At 59.6% G+C, this 21,482-nt stretch overlaps 1 protein-coding gene across 5 annotated transcripts in view; it reads right to left on the reverse strand.

Moving 5' to 3' along the window:
• Window positions 1-21,482, reverse strand: part of SLCO4A1 (solute carrier organic anion transporter family member 4A1) — a 46,772-nt gene that overhangs the window by 14,551 nt on the left and 10,739 nt on the right. The window contains exons 1-12 of one of the 5 annotated variants that reach the window (XM_030825636.1): window positions 19,526-20,694; window positions 19,358-19,469; window positions 16,931-19,021; window positions 15,437-15,527; window positions 13,646-13,767; window positions 12,918-13,029; window positions 9,163-9,317; window positions 7,767-7,962; window positions 6,441-6,606; window positions 6,168-6,340; window positions 5,813-5,877; window positions 5,276-5,424 (exon numbers count right to left, since the gene is read on the reverse strand). In XM_030825636.1, coding sequence (XP_030681496.1) covers window positions 5,276-5,424; window positions 5,813-5,877; window positions 6,168-6,340; window positions 6,441-6,606; window positions 7,767-7,962; window positions 9,163-9,317; window positions 12,918-13,029; window positions 13,646-13,767; window positions 15,437-15,527; window positions 16,931-17,876 — 2,175 coding nt within the window. In that variant the 5' untranslated portion in view covers window positions 17,877-19,021; window positions 19,358-19,469; window positions 19,526-20,694. Of the gene's footprint in view, window positions 1-2,126; window positions 3,503-5,275; window positions 5,425-5,812; window positions 5,878-6,167; window positions 6,341-6,440; window positions 6,607-7,766; window positions 7,963-9,162; window positions 9,318-12,917; window positions 13,030-13,645; window positions 13,768-15,436; window positions 15,528-16,930; window positions 19,022-19,357; window positions 19,470-19,525; window positions 20,695-21,482 lie in introns of those variants that run through there. The other 4 variants (XM_030825637.1, XM_030825638.1, XM_030825635.1 and 1 more) reach the window with 4 other exon arrangements.

Consider the following 21,482-nt stretch of genomic DNA (forward strand, 5'->3'; position numbering starts at 1 on the left):
TCTCCCCTTTCCTGATGTGAGGACACAGCCTCTTGCACCTGCTCAGTCCTGAGGTCCCTGGGTTCCATCTGGATCTGCCCAGCCTTCCCGGATAAGCTCCCCTGACCAATCTCAGCTCAGCCCGCAGGCTGACAGCTCCCATGAGTCTCCCCGAGGGCCCTGGGGACACCTCCACATGGATGCTCAGTGCCACACGTCTCTGACAGGTGTGGCCAGCTGTGCCCCAACACCTACACTCCAGCACCAGAACGCCTCCTTCAGCTGGGAGCACGGCTGGTTCCTGCCTCCCCGACCACTCATCGGGACCACGGGACGTAGCTCTGAGCAGAGGACATGAGGGCAGGCATCCACTGAAACGGTCTCGTGGGACTCTGGGAGGAGATGGCTGGCGCCTTCTGCAGATTCCCTCCTGCCCCAGCCCAGTGGCCAGGAGCCAGCCACTGCCATAGATGAGCCTGGGGGGCGAGGTCCATGCCCACGGAGAACGGGTGAGCAGCAAAGGACTGGCCCTTGTTTTGTGCTGTTGCCCAATGTGTCGGTTAGCTATGGCTGCAGAGCAAACTGCCTCAGAATTTGGTGACTTTTCACAGCACATGTTGACTACGTCAAAACCTTTGTGGGTCCAGAATTCAGGTGCCACGGAGCCAGGTCTCTGACGTGTCTGCAATCCAGGTGTTGCAGGGCATCGTCCACCCTTGGTTGGCTCATGTGGCCCTTGGCAGGATTCCGGTCCTCGAAGGCTGGGGGCTGAGCATCCGGTTTCTTGCCGAGCGTGGGCAGAGGCCAGTTCCTGGTCATGTGGGGTTCCCGCCAGGGCGGCCCTTGAGAAGAGTGGCGAGAAGGTGGGCTGGGCGGTGTCATGGTCTCTCATAACCCGGTCAGGGATGTGGCATCTGCCCTGCACTAAGTCCTGCTTGTTGGAAGTGGGTTCCGGTGACACTTGGAGGAGGCAAGTCACTGGGAGCTGGCACTGCCCAGCATGCCCGAGCCTCATGCTGACCCCAGCTTCACCCACCTCTGATGACTCCCGACCGCAGGGGAGATCTCCGGACTCCTGATGAACATGGCAAAGGTGGGACCTGGTGAGGTTCCTCGTCCTCCCCACTCCCTTCTGAGTGGCGATCCACTTCCCTGGCTCCCTGGAGCCCCCGTACTCCCTCTGGGGTCTGTCCCTGTGCTCCCCTCTGTCACCTCGAAATGGATGCAGATGTCACCTCCCCCGGGAAGTTTCTCCCTGCACCTCCTGCTCCTCCTCATTTCCCAACTCGGCCCTCTGTGCCCGCCCCCCATGCTCCTCCCTGGCCCAGCAGTCACAGCAGTGAGCTCCACACAAGCGTCCTGGTGAGCCCAGGGCCCCTCTCCTTATGGCTGTGTTTTATCTCCTTACTTGGCAAATCAAAATGTCACCAGCCCTGGACTGCACCCTAATTTGGGGGGGATCTTGACTGACGCATTGGGTTTTGAGAACTCCTGGCAGGCACTGCAGACTCTGAGCACCGGAGGGCAAGGGCGGCGTCCTCAGTGCTGGGGACCACCTGTGGGTTCTGATCTGACCCAGCTGAAACTAAGTCCTCAGAGAGGGCCTGGGGCTGCAGGGCTCAGCGAGCGGGAAGGGTTTGGCCATAAGGAGGGATGGCAGGGGTCTCTCCTTCTAAGGACACCAGTCCTGTGGGACCTGCACCCACCCTTATGACCCTGCGCATAATCATCTCCTAAAGGCCCTGCCTCCAAACACAGCCATCCTGGGGCCAGGGCTTCAACATATGGCTCTGGGGGACACAAGGCAGTTGATACCAGCTGTTCACCCCAAGTATAACAAGGGAAATGTAACACAAGATGAGGAGCAATTTTACTGACACGTTCATATTTTATGAGAACGTATGTGCACTCACGTATGCACATTTGTATGTGCAGTCAGCCCTCTGTACCCTCCAGTTCCGTCTCCCACAAAAACTGCATTTTCCATCCAAGGTGGGATGAATCCTCAGGTGGGGAGCCTGTGGATAAGGAGGGCTGACTTTTCATACCCGCGGATTCCACAGGGCTGACTACAGGACTTGGGCCAAGGATGGCGAGACCACCAAACTCTGCAAACTCATAGAAATAAAGCACACGGTACGGGGACACAGGCTTAAATAACAAAATATATTTCGATATGCACAGTTTTAATTGAGGACACACAAGCTTTCCTCGGGCTGCAGAGCTTGCCCTCAGGCACACCACACATGATCGGGTATAAAACACATTCTATAAATATGTTCTGATGCAAAATACATGTCCATAAATATATATTTATGCAAGTTCCTCCCACCCACTGCAGGGCCGTACAGCTCTGGGGACAGGAGGATACAGCCGACTTTAAACCACAGGTTAAGTAGAAGGTTGCAGGTCAAACAGAAGTTTCCATGTGATTGCATCACCCAAGGGCACTGTTCTGTCATCAGGAAATGCCGAGTGCCCGCCGTGGCCGGGTGGGCGTGGGCGGTGGTCAGACGCTGCTCTGGAGCTGGCTCTCTGTGGCACTGTCAGGGGCCGAGGACTGGCTGGGCAGACAAGCTTCCAGACCATCTGAAGACTCCAACAGGGGCTTGTATAAGAAGCAGGCTACGGCAAAGAAGAGGATGCCCAGCACCTGGGGAGACAGGAGCCCACCGGACCTCGTGGGGAGCCCGGCCAGAGCCTTTGGACACTGGTGGGCCTGTCCCAGTCCTGTCCCTGCCCCAGCCTGCAGCACCCTCGCCAGGTCCACGGAAACCCATCCTGCCCTGAGAGGGTATCTTTCCCAAATAACCAGTTTGTAGAGCAGACACCAATACTGTCAAAGAGGGAATGAAACAGACCCTTTGACTAAAAACAGAGGCACAGGACTGGGGGGCTTGTCATGGGCTGGACATTGCCAGACACCTGTGAATGGGACCTTTTTTGGAAACAGGGTCTTTGCAGATGTAATGAAGGATTTGAGATGAGATCATCCTGGATCTAAGGTGGGCGCCAAATCCAATGATTGGTGTCCTCATGAGAGAAAGGAGAGGAAGACTTGAGGCAGGGACAGAGGGAAAGGCCACGTGCAGCTGCAGACAGCCCTGCCCCCGCCCTGATTCTGACTTCTGGCCTCAGATCTGTAAGTGAATCTGGTTCTGCTACGTTAGGCCACCCCGTTTGCGGTCCTTTGTCGTGGTGGCCACAGGAACCTCACACAGAGCCAGTCGCTGGTCGCCACCACAGCCAGGGTTCGAGCCCCGGTGCCGCCATCATGGGCAGTTCTTAAGCTTCAGGGTCTTGGTTTCTTTGTCAACAATGAGGGGCCGCACCAACTTTGCAGGGCTAGGAGACGATGTAGCAGGAATCCCGCGTGGGCCCCAGAGGCGGTGCGGTCCAAGCACGGATGCTGCCGCAGTGCCCACGCAGAGTACACATGCACCACTATGATTTCCACGCTGGGCGTGGGCCAGAAACACCCACTGTGCCTCCTGGAGTGTCAGCCTGGCTGATGGCCCTGAGCCTGCATTCAGGGAGTGAGGCTGTTTTGACTCAGTGCAGGACAAAGTGGAATGCGAGGGTGTTTATAAGGAGACACCGTGTGCTCCCCTGCTATAAAATTAACATGGACGCATGTGCTGCTGAGGCCAAGTCTGACCCTCTGGACACAGCTCCCGCTGGCTGTGCTGAGCCCAGGGGATGGCTGCGTGTGGAGGGTTCTCAGCCTGCTGCTACCAGCTAAGGGATGCATCCAACACAGCAAAGAGAGACTGTGGGGGCGGCTCCCTGGGAACGTACAGCAGCCCCCTCATCCGCAGACACTGAGACCCCTATGGACGCGTGAGTCCAAGGGTGGTACTGAGCCCAGCCAAGGAACCACACCTTCTCACTGAAGGAAGCACCTCCGGCTTCCCGTTGGCAGAGGTGAACGGCAGCGTCAGTGCTCTGGTGCTTCGGGGCCATGATTAGGTAAATAAGGGTGGCTTGAACATGGCACTGTGATACGGCGATGGGGAATGTGGTAACCACACCAGCTGCTAAGTGATTAACAGGTGGTGGCGTGGACAGCCTGGACACACTGGACAAAGGTTATGTCTCATGAAGTCATCTGGCCAATTTCCTGATGCTCATGTGCCTTTGGGCCTCCCCAAACACCACCACTCCCTGAGCAGAGATGCGCCTGACAGAGAGTCATCCGTTATTTTATGCCAAAGCGAAAGACGTATCACAGAGGGCCTGGGCCTTAGTATCCAATATCCCCAAAGCTCCCTGCACAATAATTTCTGACCCCGCTTCTTCCAAAGTTGGACAAAGGGAGAATCCGAGTCCTGGGCAGGACAGATCAAGATTTCACCAGACTGTGCAGAATGGTGCATGCTTTAAGTTATGAACTGTTTGCTTCTGGAATTTCCTATTTAATACATTCAGACTGCGGTTGACCTCGGGTAACTGAAACTGTGGAAAGTGAAACCTCAGATGAGGTGGAAACAGAGGTATATTTCTCTTTAACCCACTGCTTCTCTCCAGAGCCACGCAAGGCCCTGCTCAGATTCGCCTATTTTCTGCTAATGCCAGGGGAGGTGAACCAGCTGGGCTCCTTCCCTTTCTCTAACCTCCCTCCTGGAAAGCCTGAGGCCAGGGGTTCCTGCAGGATGAACTTTCCTGGGCCCATCAGCCAAGGAAGAGCATCAAGATCCTCTGAACAGCTGGCCCTGGGACCGCATTTTATTTAGAAGGTTTTGTGCTTTCTCCTCTAATGGGGGCAAATTCCAAACACAAATACTGAGCTTCCTCCCAGGTAGCATACGCCAAGAGTCACAACAGAAAGTTTCTGTTAGCTTGAAAAATGAGGGCCAGACTAAGAGACCCAGTGGAATTCAAGGCGCACTGATCATGGAGAGGCTGCAACCTGCCCGCCGGTCCCCCAGACCGAGGCCCGGAGTGGACCAGCTAATCAAGCCGCTCTAACAGGAGGAGCTGCTTATTTCTGCAAAGCTTTTAGTTAACGGGCACCCCAGGTACGTGCAAGGCCACACTGTGGAGGGGCAGCCCCAGGAGGTGGGAGAGGGAGCTGCCTGGGGCCTGGACAGTGAACCCCAGGAGGAGGCCCTGCAGCTGGCCTGCCTCCCCCCACAACCAACTCATGAGGAATGCGGGAAGGGCCTTCTAGAAACCGGCTGCGGGGACATCTGTGATGTACTAGGCTGTGGTCAAAGCTGCTGGAAGATTGCGGCGTGTCCGGAGCCCCCAGCCACCCTCAGAGCAGACGCTCTGTCCCCTCCCTGGGCCTGCTTACCTTGTACAGGAGCCCCATGATGAGTATGTAGCTGCTCATGGCTGAGTTCTGGTACACCAAGCAGGAGCCCTGCTGGCCACACTGGTCCTGCCACAGCAGACAGGCCTTGTCGATCACCCAGCCGAAGGCGATGGGCCCCGGGATGCCCCCTGCGGAGAGAAGCCCACTCAGCACTCATGCTCCCGGTGGGCAGGGGGCGGGCAGGAGGCAAGCAGCCAAAAGGCCTGGAATGATGGGTTCTGGGAAGGTGATACTGGCTGTTGGAGTTCTCAGGGGGTGCAAAGAGAGCTTAAATGTTCCTTTCTTTGGGCATTCAGCACTGGGGCTGCGAGCTTCCCATGATCTCCCAGGGAAAGCCTTTGGGCAAATAAATGACGATGGGCCCCTCTAGTGGACAGTTAGGGAATGGACCCCTTCCCAGGCGGGAACAGCCCCCTGCTGGAAAGCACATCCGCTTGGTAGTTAGACACTTGCCCATGCCCTTGTGCAGTGAGCACACTGCGCAACTGACCATGGCTTCCTCACACCGCACAGTACCTAGTATTCTAACTACAATCCACTGGATTCCCAGGGCAAAGGATCTCTGAGGGTCACGGACACATCTGCAATAGAAAACCACAGCATAAGCACCCACAGAAGTGGGGCTGCATGCCAAGTCACCCCCCAGGCCAGTGGCCTCCTGGACCAGCCCCCAGCCACACTGTCACCTCCCCAAGTGGGAAGCTCCTCGTCAGAGGTCAGAGACAGTGAGGTCTCTCCTGCCACCAGTGACAGACAGGCCTGCTTAGACCTGGGTGTTTCCTGGAGTGCCCCCGTCTCAGGATCTGCAGAGTTCCGCCTCAGGGTGCTGCAAGGAAAGCTTTGGACAAGCGCACACCCGACCCCGGCTTACCGTAGAGTTGCCGTTAGTGCAGGAATGCTGCTGAGGAATGTAAAGAAAATTACAACGAATATGAAAACCAGAAGGAGGGGCTTTCTCTGACAAGTTGAAGTGCATTTCCCTGCAGTGGCATGGCCAAAACCAGAGGAAAGATTCTGAGGGACACAGCTACAGTCTCGGTACACCTGGGAAGCCCAACAATAGCTCCGATTACAAGGGGAAGGCACGGGGGCCCCTTCCCAGGGTCCAGGGGAGGACGGGGCGGTAGGCAGCAGCCCCACTCACCTTCTGGCCATCCACATTCGTCTCGGTGGCCGCAGGGCACCCCGCATGGCACAGTGAGAAGTACACGAGGCCGTCCGAGCCGCACACGGGACTGTAGCGCTCTGGCTGGCAGCCACAGGCAGCGTTGCAGGAAGCCGTTAGGTTCAGGTGGCCTTCAGGCAGGAGGCTGCAGAGGGGGGACAAGCAAGCGGTAGGGCCCAGGCCAGAGCCATGCTGGCGCCCAGCAGGCACAGGGTCAGGCTTGGGGCTCATCCCCATGCAGCCTGCATTTTGGGTCTACAAATTTGCCAAGCTTGCACCGCCCCCAGCACGCTGGGCACTGCCTTCTGGTGATAGAATGGTTTTTCCTTCTCACACAAGGAAGGCACACCCATGCCCCCCAGCACCATCTGCCTGATGCACAGCCCCTCTCCCTAGTTCGTTTTTGGACAGGCAACACATTCACATCGATCAAATGCAAACGTTAGGAAAGAAAGAGCGCCAGGTACACAAAGGCAGCCTTGCGGCCCCGGCCCCACCCCAGTCCTCGGTTCTCCAGCCACAGGCCGGCTGTGTGTTTGCAGGGGCCGTCTGCACGTACACGCCCCTCAGCAGTCACAAACATCTGCACTTCTCACTTGAATCAGAGCACACTGCGCCCACTGTCCAACTCCTTCCTTTTTCCCACTTCACGGCGTGTCTTGGCGGTGACCCAGGATGAGCTTCCTCCATTCCTTCGTGGGCAGGGCCTCTGTTGTGAGGACAGCGTAGTGACCCTGTCCACCCGGATGACTCTTAGGTTGTTTCCGATAATGCCACAACGGCCGCTTTGTGCTTCTCGGCCTTGCACGGCGCCTGTAGGTGCACTCCCGGGGCCTGCGGGCAGGGCCGAGGTGCAGGCTACCTGTGCATATTTTGGATATCCCCTAATTGCCACCTGACCAGCAGATCCCCCTCCCATTCCCAGCACATGGCAATACCAGAAGCGCATCCTGGGACACTTTTTATGTCACCGAGAGACCAGCCTCAAGGACCCCGAACACTGGGGCTGTTGTTCCATTTGACAGAGCTACAGAGCTACAGAGCAGAAGGCTGAGGCCGAGAGAGGCATGTCACTGCCCAGGGGCACAGCTGGGACCTGAGAGCAGGCATTTCTGAGAGCTGGCATGGCGCCCTTTCATGTGGATGCTGCCGGGTGCCCTGCTGAGCGGGTGTTGCCCTTGCTGCTGTCCTGTGACGTAGCCCCTTCCAAAAACCACGTCTCCCAAGTGCTACACCCCTCCTCCTCCCCAGGGACCACGGGTGCTCGGGGCCCCGACTTGTACCCAGGTGCCACCTGGCCCTCACCTCCCACCGTAGCTGGCTGTGACGCCCGCCATGGGCACGCTGGGGCAGTGCAGGGAGAAGACGAGGATGCCCAGCAGGCTGACAACGGTGCAGAACAGACAGAACTTGATGACCGCGGAGCCCCGGAGCCTGAGCTTGTTCACAAAGAAGCCGCCCAGGAAGGTGCCGCCACCGCCCGCTGGCACCACCAGGTACCCTGGGGAGAGGGAGGGATTCAGCCAGGGACTCAGGCAGGAGGCTGTGGTGGGAGAGGGCGGCACATCAGCCAGGTCCACTTTACAGGTGGGGAAACTGAGGCATAGAGGGATCAATTCCTGCCTGCATGGCAGCACTCAACTCCACACCTGAGCGCTCAGTACTGCGCTGATGGAGCCCTAGGAGGGACCTCTGTCCAGGGCCTGCAGCCGGGATGCCTCAGAGGCCAAAAGATGCAGGGCAGGGGTAGGGGCAGGGGCAGGAGCAGGAGGAGAGCCCATAGTGCTCCAAGGTCAGCGGCCCCTACCCCAGTGGGAAGCCAGTGACTCCTCCAGTGACCCCCCTCCAGGGCAGCCACACCCCTCCTCCCCCAGGGGCCTCTGCTGAGTTCCTGCAGGCTAACTTACAAGGACAGTTGTCGAAGCCTGAGTGGCTGCCATCAGTACAAATTTGGGATTAGCTGGCACCTGGCTTCTGGGCCAACAAGTGAGGAGGGGACAGGTTTCGGGGGACAGGTGGGGAGGCTCTCCAAGGGGCAGTAGGGCTGACCTCTGGGGGGCTGTTGAGTGTGGGAGTGTGGGCTTGTGAGGTCAGCCCGGAGGGGCCAGGCCTGGATGGGCCTGAGGGGGAGGGAGGGGAGCCCTCATCTGATGCCCTCTTCCTGTCCAGATAATGGACCCCGGGAGGGTAGAGCACAGTAGATTGGTGGTGGTGGCCCACATGCCTGGCACCTCTGCCATGGCCCAGGCTACCCTGTGAACGCTGGCAGGAGAAGGAGCTCTGCGGAGGGGTCCCCACCTTCTGCAGACCTGCCCCAGCCTGCCTCTGGCACCGAGAAACCCCCAGCTGCACTGTCCCAGGAGGTCCTGAGGCACCATCGCCTGGCTCACAGCCAGGTCCAAACCCTTCCTACACCAAGTCACAGAAGCCAAGACTGGGTGGCTAGTGGGTGGAGCCCACTGTGGACCCTTCCACCTAGGGAGCATGTCCCACGAAGAGGGCGGGAACACCACTCCCCCAGTCTGTGGACAGAATCGCTCAGCCCCCGTGGTGCTCTCCACACCTGCTTTGGCAGTGGGGGTGGGAGGGCACTCACTGCCATGCGCCCTGTCTGGGTCTTCCTAGAAGATGCCCTTGAAGGCTCTGTTTCTGAGAACTGACATAAAAGCTAGAGGACCCCCAAGATTCAGAGTTTTCTCACCAAACAAGGTGGCAGCTTCTGAGGCACTCAGGCTGAACTGGGACTCCAAGAACTTGGGGCTGAACGTGGACATGCCGGTGATGAGTGTGGCCTCAGTGGCCCCAGCCAGGCAGAGCAGGATGAACGTGGGGTTCTTCAGGAGGAGCCAGATGGAGCTGGGCAGAGGTTGGGGTGTGGAGAAGACACCGAGGGTCAGAGTGGGCCAGACCCAGGGTGCGAGGAACCTGCTGTTCCTGAGGCTGTCACCTCCCCGCTCTGAGCACAAAGGGCCCCTCTTCTGACAGGGAGTAGAGTGGGGTACAGGCAGGTGGGGGACACCCACACTTATTCCAGAGAAACCCAGGGGGTGCTCAGGCTGAGCCTATGCCTGTGGACCACTTATCCTGAAAGCTGCAGTCCCTGATTAGGGAAAAACCTTATCAGTGCCTTGGCCAGAGCTTCAGCTCAGGTGGGGAGAGACCCCAAGTGACCCAGGACCCTGTTCCATCAGTGGCCAGCAGCAGGGCCTGAAAAAGGGAACTGGCTGGGGGAGGCAGAGGCCAAGTCCAGGACTGGAAAGGCCCTGGGATAGGGGAACGGAACCACCAGCCCCCGGGAGAAGTGGGGCAGGAAGCCTCTGAGATTCGAATCCTCCATCCAAGGAGCCCCTGGGTGGACGGATCTGGCTGGCTTGGTTTGCACTTGGGGGCTGGTGGCCCTGGGGGTGGTGAGGCCTCAACCAAGGCAAGTCCTTGGTGCATGGGCCTGGAGCCCTGGGGGGAGCTGTGGGAACTCTGAGCCCTGTACTGGCCCTGAGAGCTCAGCCTCAGCCTCCACGTCTGCCTGTTGCAGTCCTGGCTGTGGGGTCTCAGGATGAGGACATGCCCCCTGGAAGCTGGGAAGGCCCCACCATCAGGCTTTGCAGTTTCTAGCCCGGGAGGCGGCCGACGGCAGTGCTTCGGGCCTGCCCATCCCTTCACACGAAGCCCTGGGTGGTGAACGGAGGCTCTCTCCGTTTTGGTTAGTGTTGGAGGGCCGAGCAGGGCTAACTCCCAACCGCTGCTTAAGCGTATAAGATGCTGAGACTGGAAACGTGTTGCATGGTGTAAACCAAGCGAAGCCCTCCTAGCCAGTGCAGTGAGCTAGGCAGACACAGAAGGGGAACTGCCTCTGCAAAGAGGGGCTCGGCTCTCCCTGGGGTACACAGGTCACCCGGACTGGGCAAAGCTCACATTCACCCCAGCTCACAGCTGCCTGTACCCTGTTCATAGCACGCTCCTATGCATGACCCTTCTCCCCCACTGACAGGGGGGCTCTCGGCCTCAGGTGGGGGTGTTTGCAGATGCACCTATTGTCCTGTCCCCCGAACTCACAACATGGACCAGGGGCAGAGACTTTTCCTGAAGCCCTAGGTCATGGCACAATAGCCTCTCACATCAGCCCACAATAATGCAAATTTTTGCAATAAATGACATGTCCACCACACGGGAGGGGCATGAGCACGTCACCTTTGCTCACACCGCAGCGTCGCTGACCTGAATCCCTGTGTCTGCAGCTTAGCGATATCCTGTAAACCTGCACTTTCCAGCCTCTCACCAGAGCAGAGTGTCAGCCTCACATCACCCCCACCGACAGGAGGGCGGCTCTTTCCTCTCGGCCACACCTAGAGCCTGGTTCCGATGAACGCAACTCTGAATGCCTGGAACATTCAAATGCTCTTGTCTGAGGACGTGGCCAAATGTAAATGGATTCTGAAGAATTAGGAACAGACGATGCAGCCCTAGTTAGCCTCTGAGCCCCGACGGGCCCACAGGTGCCTTGCAGAGCTGATGTTGGCGACAGAAACTCCACTCCAGCCTCACGGACACTCTGCCCGCTTGGAGGTGTTCGCTGGCTCGCTCGGACCGACCTCAGCAACCATGAACATGGGTTCTTTCTGTTCCCTTCCCTGATTAAAATGGGAGAGCCCAATTCTTTCAAAATTTCCTGACTTGAGGATTGAAAAGCCTCTTCTTTCTGATTAACTACTTGGGTCCCACGTCTTGAAAAAGGCAAGACAGAGGACAAAGGAGACCCCAGCCCATGCCCCCCTCCTCCCCAGCCAGTTCTGGTGTGTGGGGTGACAGGGCTGGGGTAGACATCCTGGGGGGGGTCCTGGCATGTGGGGGGACAGGGCTGGGATGGGCACCTGGGGGGTCCTGGCATGTGGGGGGACAGGGCTGGGGTGGGCACCCTGGGGGAGTCCCTCCCTGGGGCTTTTCCCAGACCTGCCCAGGCTCTGGGGTGTGTGGCTGCGTTAGGAGGCCATGACTCTCTGAAATGCTATGCAAACTTCATTTCTTAATCACTGATTGCTCGGCTGAAATTGTCGTGTTGAATTTGCCTGGAGAATTAGTCATGACTTTAATAAAGGGAACATGTCCCATGATTGATTTCTTCCCAGCAACTGGTTTAGGGAACTAACCCTGGACATGAACCTCTTTATCAACCTGATGAACTGAAAGAGGCCCAGGGTTCCCAGGTCCACGCTGGGGGCTCACAGCCACGCTGGGAACAGGGTGCCTGGCCCTCAGCTCTAAGCCGCTCTGCTGCCAGCTGGAGGAGAGAGGGTGAGCCGGTGCCTGCACGATGTTCCCAACTCCTGGTGAACGTGGCCCCGGGTCAGCTCGGCCCATGGAGTCACCCTCCTTAGCAGGCAGCTCCCAGCTCCTTTGGGGGTCTATCAGGGCCCTAATAAGGCCTCTCTTTCCCAACTTCATACAGCCCTGCTCCTCTCTGCCGCGGACAGCTCGGGGCTCTGAGGGGCCATCTTTGGCCCTGATGCCTTCCTCCTGTCCTGGTTGAGGGCAGGCAGCGGGGACTCATCCATTGCTCACACCCTCCACCCACTATGGCCAGTGAGACGCAGCCATTTGTGAGCTCAGGGACGTGCTGCCAAAGGGGCACAAGAGTCTCCCCGTGCTGGGGCCTCAGAGGCTGAGGACTTGGGTGGTGACCACCCTGAGGGCCACCTGTGCCCAGCCCTGGGGAGAGCCCCCCAGGGAAGGCATGATCCCCAGAAGAGACCGGGAGGGCCTGGGCCCCTGTGTTGTCCCTCTAGGACCCCACCAGCTCAGGGCCCAGGTTCACCCTAGCAGTGCAGCAAGACAGCAAAGCAAGGCCGGACCACACTCAGCAGAAAGGGAAGGCAGCCAAGGCAGACGGCAAAGCAAGCAACCTCCCCGGAGGGTGAGTGGGACACGCAGGGTGGAGGGGGGAGGTCCTTAGAGACTGAGGGAGGGAAGGAGACAGGGGGCAACATCCCAGAGCCCAGGGGGTCTGGCTCAGGTGATGCCTGATGAAAGGGAATTAGAGTGTGGGGGCTCATGGTGAGCGAAGGGGCTCAAGTCAAATGCAGCTTCCCTGGGGACCCCGGGACACGCAGGCCATGGGGAGACTTGCTGGTGTGGAAGAGATTTGCTCTGTGGCCATTGGGAGCCAGGTGCAGCCCACAGGAGCCTCCACACTGTGGGAGTGAAGTGATGGCTCCCTGGGTGCGGGCCGAGGCCCCGGCCCCACTTTGGGACTGTCCCACGGCTCTGCAGCCCTGAGGCGGGGTCTGCAGCCGCTGGCCCAGGAGGCTCTGTTGCTCCTTAATCCCTTGGCCCAGGGTCATGACAGACGTTAGGGGCTGCATCCCCATCACGATCCTGGAGGGGTCTCTCACCGACTCCCCCAAGATGGGGGCCATTAAAGGGTTTGAGGACACTAGGAACCCTCCCGCCCCCGGTCCTTACAGAGGCAGGTCTCTGATGGTTTTCCCAAAGTCCGGGTTACTCGCCTCCCCACGGCTGCCGTCCTTCAACTGGTGCATTTCCGCCGCTCTTATGACCGCATAGCGCTGGGAGCCTGGAAGGGCAGAGTCAAGCTGGGGCTGGGGGCTCCCGGAGGTGGAGTTCTCCGAGGGAGGCTCTGCCCCCACTCCTCTGCCCCTCCCCGGTCTGGGAACGTCATGGTCTAACATCCCTGCAGCCCTCGCCGCCCCGGGGAGGCGGCACTGGAACAGAAACCACGTGAGAATGCAACACAAGCCGGGTTTGGAGGTGTGGGAGAGCTGGGGCCCAAAGTGGGGCTGGGGGAAGGAGGGGACGGAGGCCCTGCCCTGATTGGGACAAGCCTGTTCCGTGGCCTGAGGGGGGAGAAGCCTGTTCCGTGGCCTGAGGGGGAGAAGCCTGTTCCGTGGCCTGAGGGGGAGAAGCCTGTTCCGTGGCCTGAGGGGGAGAAGCCGCTGGGGCAGCAGGGAGGCCACAAGACAGGATGGACACACAACCTGCCTTGTGCCACAGCCAGGAGGAGGCATCTCTCCACCAGATGGGAAGATGCAGATCAAAAGACTGAGAGTGAGGGTGTGCCACAGACTTGATCATGGCAGGGCAAAAACGGCAGAGGAAATGGGGTGCCCCCTTCACGAAGACTAAGGGACAGTCTCCCAATGTGAAGGCTGGGCTGGGGAAGGGAAACTCACCTGGCAGCTGCCGAGGGTAACCAAGGATGGGAACGGCGGTGAAGAAGGCAGCGGCCCCAGAGCCCAGGAAGCCAACCCACCAGGCACCGACCCACAGTGGGCTCTCGGTGGTCAGCTCCGTCCTGTGGAAGAGGCAGTGGCACCTGGGTCAGCAGCAGCCCACCTGTGCCCTCCATGGCACACACTGGGGGCCCCTGGCCTCTCCTCCAGGCAGACCTCCAGGGTCTGTCTGCACACTGGTCAACACAGGCCCCCGGGTGCTGCTGGCCACAGGTCCTGTCCCTTCCTTGCAGACTAAAGCAAACACCACCTTGGCTTAGCTGTCCCCCAAGACAGATGGCTCCATGCCTTGGCCCACGCTCCAGGGCTGGAGATGCCACCTGTGGCCTGGTCCTGAGACCATGGTGGGGTTGGGCGCTAAGAGGAGCAGGCGCTCCAGGCAACAGCGGGCCGAGGCATCCACAGCGCAGAGGGTGACAGATGGGGTTCCCAGGGAAGCCAAAGGGCTCAGCTGGAGCTCACAGAGCTCCCCACAAAGGGACTGTTGTGCACGTGGCAATTTGCACATAAGTGCTTTCAAATGAAAAGGTGAGTGGAAAAGAACCATGGGCTGAGGCAGCCGTGGAGTGGTAGAAGCCCATCCAAGCTCTGGGCTTCCAGGGATACATCTTCACAGTGATGAGACAAGCTCTGGGCTTTCATGGATGCGTCTTCACAGTGAGGAGGTGGCGGGAGGGCAAAAGGCCAGCAAAGGCCGGGAGCAGAGCCGCAGACAGGATGCAGGGAGCGCCAACACCCTGCAAGGCTGCAGCCAGGCGGCACCCGCTTGTTCTAGTGCAGAAATGCTGCGGCCGCCTCCGGGGCCAGACCCCGCTCTGCCTCCCCCGCTTTGTGCAAAGCGGGTCCAGATCCCGGAGCCAGAAGGGGCACAGAGACTGAGAGAAGCATCCAGATCCGGGACACGAGCCCCAACCTACCTCCAAGGCTCTGCCCAGAATGCGCGCACTTGACCCCGCATTATCAATCCGAGGCCAGAGGGGCTTTTGTAAGAAGAGGTCAGAGTGCTAGAGACCTCCAGGAGAGGCGCCATCTGCAGAAAGAGTCCCAAGGTGCAGCGGTGCCCAGGCCGCGTCACAGAGGACCTTGGAAACTTCACAAGTGCAGGCTGGGCAAGGGATGAATGGGGGGCCCAAAACCCACAGAACACTGGCAGGTCAGCAAGGACATGTCTCCTCTCCCTCCCCTTCTCCATCTGTCTCTCTCTGCCTGTCGCTGTCTTCTTTCTGTCCCTCTGTATCTGTCTCTTGGTCTGTCTCTTCCTGTCTGTCTCTACACATCTTTCCCTGTCTCTGTTTCTCAGCCTCTCCCTCTCCACCCCTCCTTGCTTTCTCCTGCTTACATTTACAGAAACTAGGGTCACACACACAAAATACAAAGAAAGGAAAAGAAACAGAAGAATCTCAGTTCCATTAGGGAACCAGTGGCCAGGGCTCGCTGGGCTTTGCAAGCGCTTGGGCCCTCGGGCACTGTCTGTCTGCCCTGCCCCCTGCCCTGGGGCCAACTCCCAAGGCCCCTGCAGATCCCTCCGAGTCCTCCAGAGCCAAGACCAGCCTTGACTTCCTCCAGCCCCGGGGGTGCCCAGCCCCTTTGCTGTGCCTGGCCTGACTCAGAGTGGGCCCTGCTGGCTCTGAACCCCCTTCCAGAGACATGTAGGTCTCTCCAGCACAGGCAGCTGGGTGGGTTCCCGTGGGTGTGCGCCCGCAGCAGACAGCAGGGTGCGCAGCCACTCACCGTCGGCCCATTTCCGTGTAGATGTTCAGCAGGGCACCTCCGATCAGGTAGCCGGCAGCGGGGCCCAGGATGGCCGCGGTGTAGAAGATGGCTGCAATAGAGGCAGAGGCGTCAGGGCCGCTGTGCACCGCCCAGGGGCTGCGGAGGGCCGCGTGGGGCCCCGTGCCTGAGAGAAGCCCCGCACCCGCCATTCTGCATCTCCGGCCCACTCCCCTCGTGGGCGTCTTTAAGTTAGATGAGTCTGTGCAGCCACCACTGGGCCTGATGTGGGTCAGCGTCAACTTTTAAAAATTCCCCTCAAAGCCAAGCGCCCTCTTTCCCTTACGAAAGGGCAAAGGCCCTCGAAGCCCTGTTTCCAGGGTGTCTAAGCCGCACAAATGGACCCTGGCAGGAATTAGGGGCCCAGGGTGGGGAAAGGGACCAGAGAGACCTGAGCCCCTCCACCCAGCCAAGCTCACGCTCCCGCGGGCCGGGATTTGGAAGGGTCGGTGTGGTGGGACGTCCCCTCGCTGGAGTGAGGTGATCTCAACGCCCGCCTGGGTCCTTGGGATGAGCAGAGCTCAAGGAGGACACGAGGAGGCTGAGGTCACTGCAGAGTCCGCCTGGGGCCAGCTGCTCCCCGTGACCACCCCTACGATGCCCTTCCGGGGAGAGCCAAGCCAGGCAGGTGGACGCCGAGAAGTGGGGTCAGGCGGGCCGTGCACAGGGTCAACTCGGCCATGTCGGACGGGCCATGGGGCTTCCCTACGTCTCAACAAACAGGAGCCAGAAGCCAGTGAGGGGCCCAGGGCTGCCCCAGGGCAGTGAGCTCAGCTGCCTGGCATGGGGTTGTAACATAGATCTTTACTCTTAGGTGGCTGTGAAGTGGCCACGAACTGCTTCATGTTATTTTTCCCCTTAAAGTTCTGACTCTCCACATTTGCTCGGTCTTTTCCGCACCCCTACGTGGCTGCCGGAGCAGACACGGGGCTTACGGGCAGACATGGGTGTGGTCTCAGGGCTCTGTCCCTCCACCTCTGTGTGGCTGATGGAGCCAACATGGTGCTTTCAGGGAGACATGGGTGTGGCCTTGGGGCTCTGTCCCTCGTCACTTATCCCACATCAAACTCCTTCCCAGGCAAGTGCCAGGCTCCCAGCCGGAGCATGAGGTCGGCCATTGGACCTGGTGCCACCCAGCGCCTGGTGACTGTGCCCCTTGGTCCTGGCAAGGTGGGCTGGACACCATGCAGGGGTTGCACTGAGGCTCCCGGGCACAGCGGCCTGGAGCCCTGAGCAGGGTCTGCATGAGAAAGCCGGAGTCCCTTACGTCAGCTTTGGGCCTCAGGCCGGACCCCCCTCCCCTGCCACCTCTTGCAGCAGCCCTGGGGCCATGCAGACAAGGGGCACAAGAAGGTGGCGGGGGGGGGGGGGCGCTGGCTCTAGCCAGTCACCCTCACTCCTGCAACACTGCCCTCGGCCACCCCTGCCCGTGCTTACCCCGCCAGCCCCACTCACCAATGTAGACGGGCGAGTAGCTGGACTTGACGTTCTCATCCAGGTAGGTGACGCCCAGCGTGTAGAGGGGTGTGGCACCCACGCCATGCAGGAACTGGCCCAGCATGAAGACCAGCTGGTAGCGGGACAGGCCCGAGGTGCTGTCCCCACACGCCGCGCTGGGGTTGGCAGGGCACGTCCCGACACCCGCGTCCACCTCCACCTCATAGCGGCCAGCCGTGAAGTGGGGCAGCGCGAACACCAGCGACCCCGTGCCCATAAGCAGCACACCCCAGCCCAGCCAGCGCGGTTTGTGCCCTGAGCCCCCGAAGTAGCTGACGAAGGTGAGGCAGAGGCAGGCGGCGATGTCGTAGGAGCTGGCGATGAGCCCGCTCTGGTAGCTGTGCAGGTCATAGCGGCGTTCCAGGGAGGTGATGACTGTGTTGATGAAGCCGTTCACAGTCATGCCCTGCAGGAACGCGGCCGCGCACAGGAAGAACAGGACGCCCTTGGGCGTGTTGAGGACCTGCAGGCACGGGGGTGCGAAGGCCCACCAGCCACACGCCACGCTCTGCCCGGCCGAGACGTGCCGCACCTCGTGGGTCCCCCGGGCGCCACGCTTCTCAGCCCAGAGCTGCCAGAGGGGCTGTTTGCTGGTGTCCAGGGGGCTATGGGCAGCGGAGCACAGGGAGCCGGGGCTCAGGGGTGTGCCCGGGGATGCCCTCCTGCTGGGTAGGGTGTGGTCAAGCCCATTTTCCATGGCTGAATTGGGGCTGGGGAAGGTGAGTGGCTTGTCCCCCAACTGATGCAGGGGCATCTCCGCGCCTCCGCCTGGTGACCTCAAGGCTTCAGCCACGCAGTGGGAGTGGCCAAGTGGTATCCAAGGGGCTGGCGTGTCCTGTGAGAAGAATGTCTGGTTAGCAAGCTCATGTCTCTCCATGGGTACAGCACGTCCAGGCGGGAACATTCCAGCACACCCATCATGGGGGTGGCTCAAAGCTCTGCCTGCCTTGTCTCAAGAGCCTCCCAAATCCAGGGTGGCGTCTGGCCAGATCCACACTCAGGCACTGTGTCTCCCAGCCACAGCTCCACTGTGGGAAGGTGGGGGGCTGTGCCCAGCTTGCTCACAGGGACTTGATTCCTGCCCTTTTTAGAACTGTTGGAAGGAGAAGCTGCCACTTCAGCGGTGTGGCGTCAGGCTGTGACGACGGCAGGGCCTGAGACGGGGCCACGCGGTGGAGAGTGAAGCTGAGACGGGGCCACGCGGTGGAGAGTGAAGCTGAGACGCAGAGGCCGAGTTAGACACTGGGGTCCCAGGTCACCCCGACCTGCACCCCGCCTGCCCCCGCTCGCGGTGTCAGCCATGTCCCCCGCCATTTGCAGCCGAGTGGCCCTGATGCACTCCACAGGGGGCCTACCACGTTGGTCCTGGAGCCTGACCTTGTTCGTCCTTAAATTCACACCCTGGCAGCTTTCTGTACCCTGTGGCATGAAAAAGGAGCTCCTCTCAGTGCAGAGTTTGGGAGGTGCAGGAATGAGCTGGAAGCAGCCTCCTGGGCCACATAAGCCCCCAGCACTGGAGACACCCCTGGCCGCCGAGCTCTGGCCGGTGCTGGGTCGGCCTTGGTCTGTGGCAGCTGGCGTCGCTGCCTGTGGCTAACAGAAGCTGCAGTTGGCAGCCACGTGGACCAGTTACCAGGAAAACGTGCCCACATACCACCTTCCTTCTGAACCCCACTGCCCTCACCGGCCCTGTTTCCCCACCATCCCGAGGCTCTGCAGGGCACCTCCTCACTCCCCACACCAATTCTTGGAGCAACAGTTCCCCCCTACTGCCCAAGACCTTCTGGGGAACCCAGGTGGCTATAGCCTCTCTGCATCTTAAGGGGTTTCCCCGTCAGAAATAAACCGGTGAATAAACAGGGCTGCTATGATGTGGAACACCGGTGCTGTCCCCGCCCTGAGAGGGTCTTTCCCCGGGCTGCTGTGATACAGAACATCTGTGCTGCCCCGGCCCTAGGAGGGTCCTTCCCGGGGCTGCTGTGATACAGAACACTTGTGCTGCCCCTACCCTGGGAGGGTCCTTCCCGGGGCTGCTGTGATACAGAACACCTGTGCTGCCCCTGCCCTCAGAGTGTCCTTCCTGGGGCTGCTATGATACAGAACACCTGTGCTGCCCCCACCCTAAGCGGGTCCTTCCCGGGGCTGCTGTGATACAGAATACCTGTGCTACCCCCACCCTAAGCGGGTCCTTCCCGGGGCTGCTGTGATACAGAACACCTGTGCTGCCCCCACCCTGAGAGGGTCCTTCCCGGGTCTGCTGTGATACGGAACACCTGTACTGCCCCCGCCCTGGGAGGGTCCTTCCCGGGTCTGCTGTGATACAGAACACCTGTGCTGCCCCCACCCTGAGAGGGTCCTTCCCGGGTCTGCTGTGATACGGAACACCTGTGCTGCCCCCGCCCTGGGAGGGTCCTTCCCAGGGCTGCTGTGATACAGAACACCTGTGCTGCCCCCACCCTGGGAGGGTCCTTCCTGGGTCTGCTGTGATACAGAACACCTGTGCTGCCCCCACCCTAAGCGGGTCCTTCCCAGGGCTGCTGTGATACAGAACACCTGTGCTGCCCCCACCCTGAGACGGTCTTTCCCGCAGACCTCAAGGTGCTTGCCATCTGGGGCACCTCCTATTATGCCTGAATTGTGACCCCTAAAAGAAGCTGTCTTGGAGACTTAAACCCCAATACCTCCAAATATGACAGTTTTTGAAACTCAGGCCTTTAAAGAAGTGACTAAGGTTAAACAGCGACATTGGGTGGGCCCTGATCCAATGTGACCGGTGTCCGTATTCTAAAAGGAGAACGTGGATGTGCAGACCATTCCCCTGCCTGGGAGGGAGGCTGGGAGCAGCTCCTTCCCTCCAAGGCGGCCGGCCTTGCAGACACCATGATCCCTGATTTCTGGTCCTCGGCAGTAAGAGGGGGCCTCGTTTCTGTTGCCTAAGTACACAGTCTGGGGTCTTTTGTCTTCACTGTGGGGGTGGAGTGGGGTGGGTGGTGGCGTGTCCATATTGGGCCACATTGTATCACATTCAACAGGGACCCTGGCGCTTCTGGAGCTTATTCAGTCCATGAAACGTCACAGCCTGGGAGGCTCCAAAACACAAAGCATGAGAAATGCTGCCCACTGACGTCGGGCTGAGGCCGGGGCCACATCAGCCGCGCTCGGGGCTCTGCAGAGTCCGAAGCCCTAAGTATCCGGCCATGGGGCCTCCTTCCAGCCACAGCCGGCGACGCACAGAGATGCACGGAGATGCAGGGACAGCAGGCAGTCCCATGGGGACCTGGGCTGGGTAATGCCCCAGGATCCTCCTGGCAGCTCCTTACAGAGTCTGCTCACTGGGCCTGCGCTGGGGCTGGGGTGGATGGACTGGTGCCCCCCACATTCCCCGGGCAGTCACATTCACCTGGAACCTGAGCGCGTGACCTTATTTGGAAAAAGCGTCTTTGCAGATGTGATGAGTGATCTGAGAAGAGATCATCCTGGATTAGGGTGGGCCCTAAACCCGGTGACAGGTGCATTTAGAGGAGAAGATGACACAGAGGCCACCTGCAGACAGAGACAGAGATGGGCGTGGCGCTCCCAGGACCACCTGGAGCCCCGGGGAGCCACTGGGGCAGGAAGGACCCTCCTCAGAGCCCCAGGGGGAGCACAGCCCGTGTGGATTTTGGGTTCCTGGCCTCCGGAGCTGGGGGGAATAAACTATTATTTATTATACCTTAAGTTCTAGGGTACTGTTACATATGTATATATGCGCCATGTCGGTGCGCTGCACCCATTAACTCGTCATTTACATTAGGTATATCTCCTAATGCTATCCCTCCCCCCTCCCCCAACCCCACAACAGGCCCTGGTGTGTGATGTTCCCTGCCCTGTGTCCAAGTGTTCTCATTGTTCAATTTCCACCTGTGAGTGAGAACATGCAGTGTTTGGTTGGGAATAAACTATTTTTTAAGCCCTTTGGTGTGTGATCATTTCTTACAGCAACCCCCACGGAGGCAAACAGGTGTCACGTGTGCCCCTGAATTTGGGAGATGACAGAGGCCTGAGGAGGGCCCGGAGAGATGACCTCGGGGTTGAGGCAGAGTTAGAGCTTAACAGACACACAAACTGTAAGGCGAGCGTGGCAGGTGGGAGCGGAGGCGCAGCCGGTGATCCGCCATGGGGCTGCGAGGGGACACAGGGGCCTCAGAACCAGCCCTGGGACAGGCCTATGCTGACAGACACTACAGCATTTGGGGGATGACAAATTGCTGGCTTTTTTTGTTTTGTTTTGTTTTTTAATAAAGGGGCAACTTCATCTGTGAAGGCAAATAAACTGGGCCCAGCATGGTCAGGCCAGGAGCAGGCCATGGGATCTCCCCCAGGTCCAGGCAAGGCTTGTTTTACATCTGGAGAGATCTGGCAGTACCAGCACCCCTTCCCCAAGGCCACACGGATCTCAGGATTGAGCCCCCAAAGCTGGGCTCTGAGGTCCTCCCACCACGTCCTCCGCCGAAGCACGGTCCCCACAGGG

The sequence above is a fragment of the Nomascus leucogenys genome, chromosome 13 (genome assembly GCF_006542625.1).
Source record: "Nomascus leucogenys isolate Asia chromosome 13, Asia_NLE_v1, whole genome shotgun sequence".
NCBI lineage: Eukaryota > Metazoa > Chordata > Mammalia > Primates > Hylobatidae > Nomascus > Nomascus leucogenys.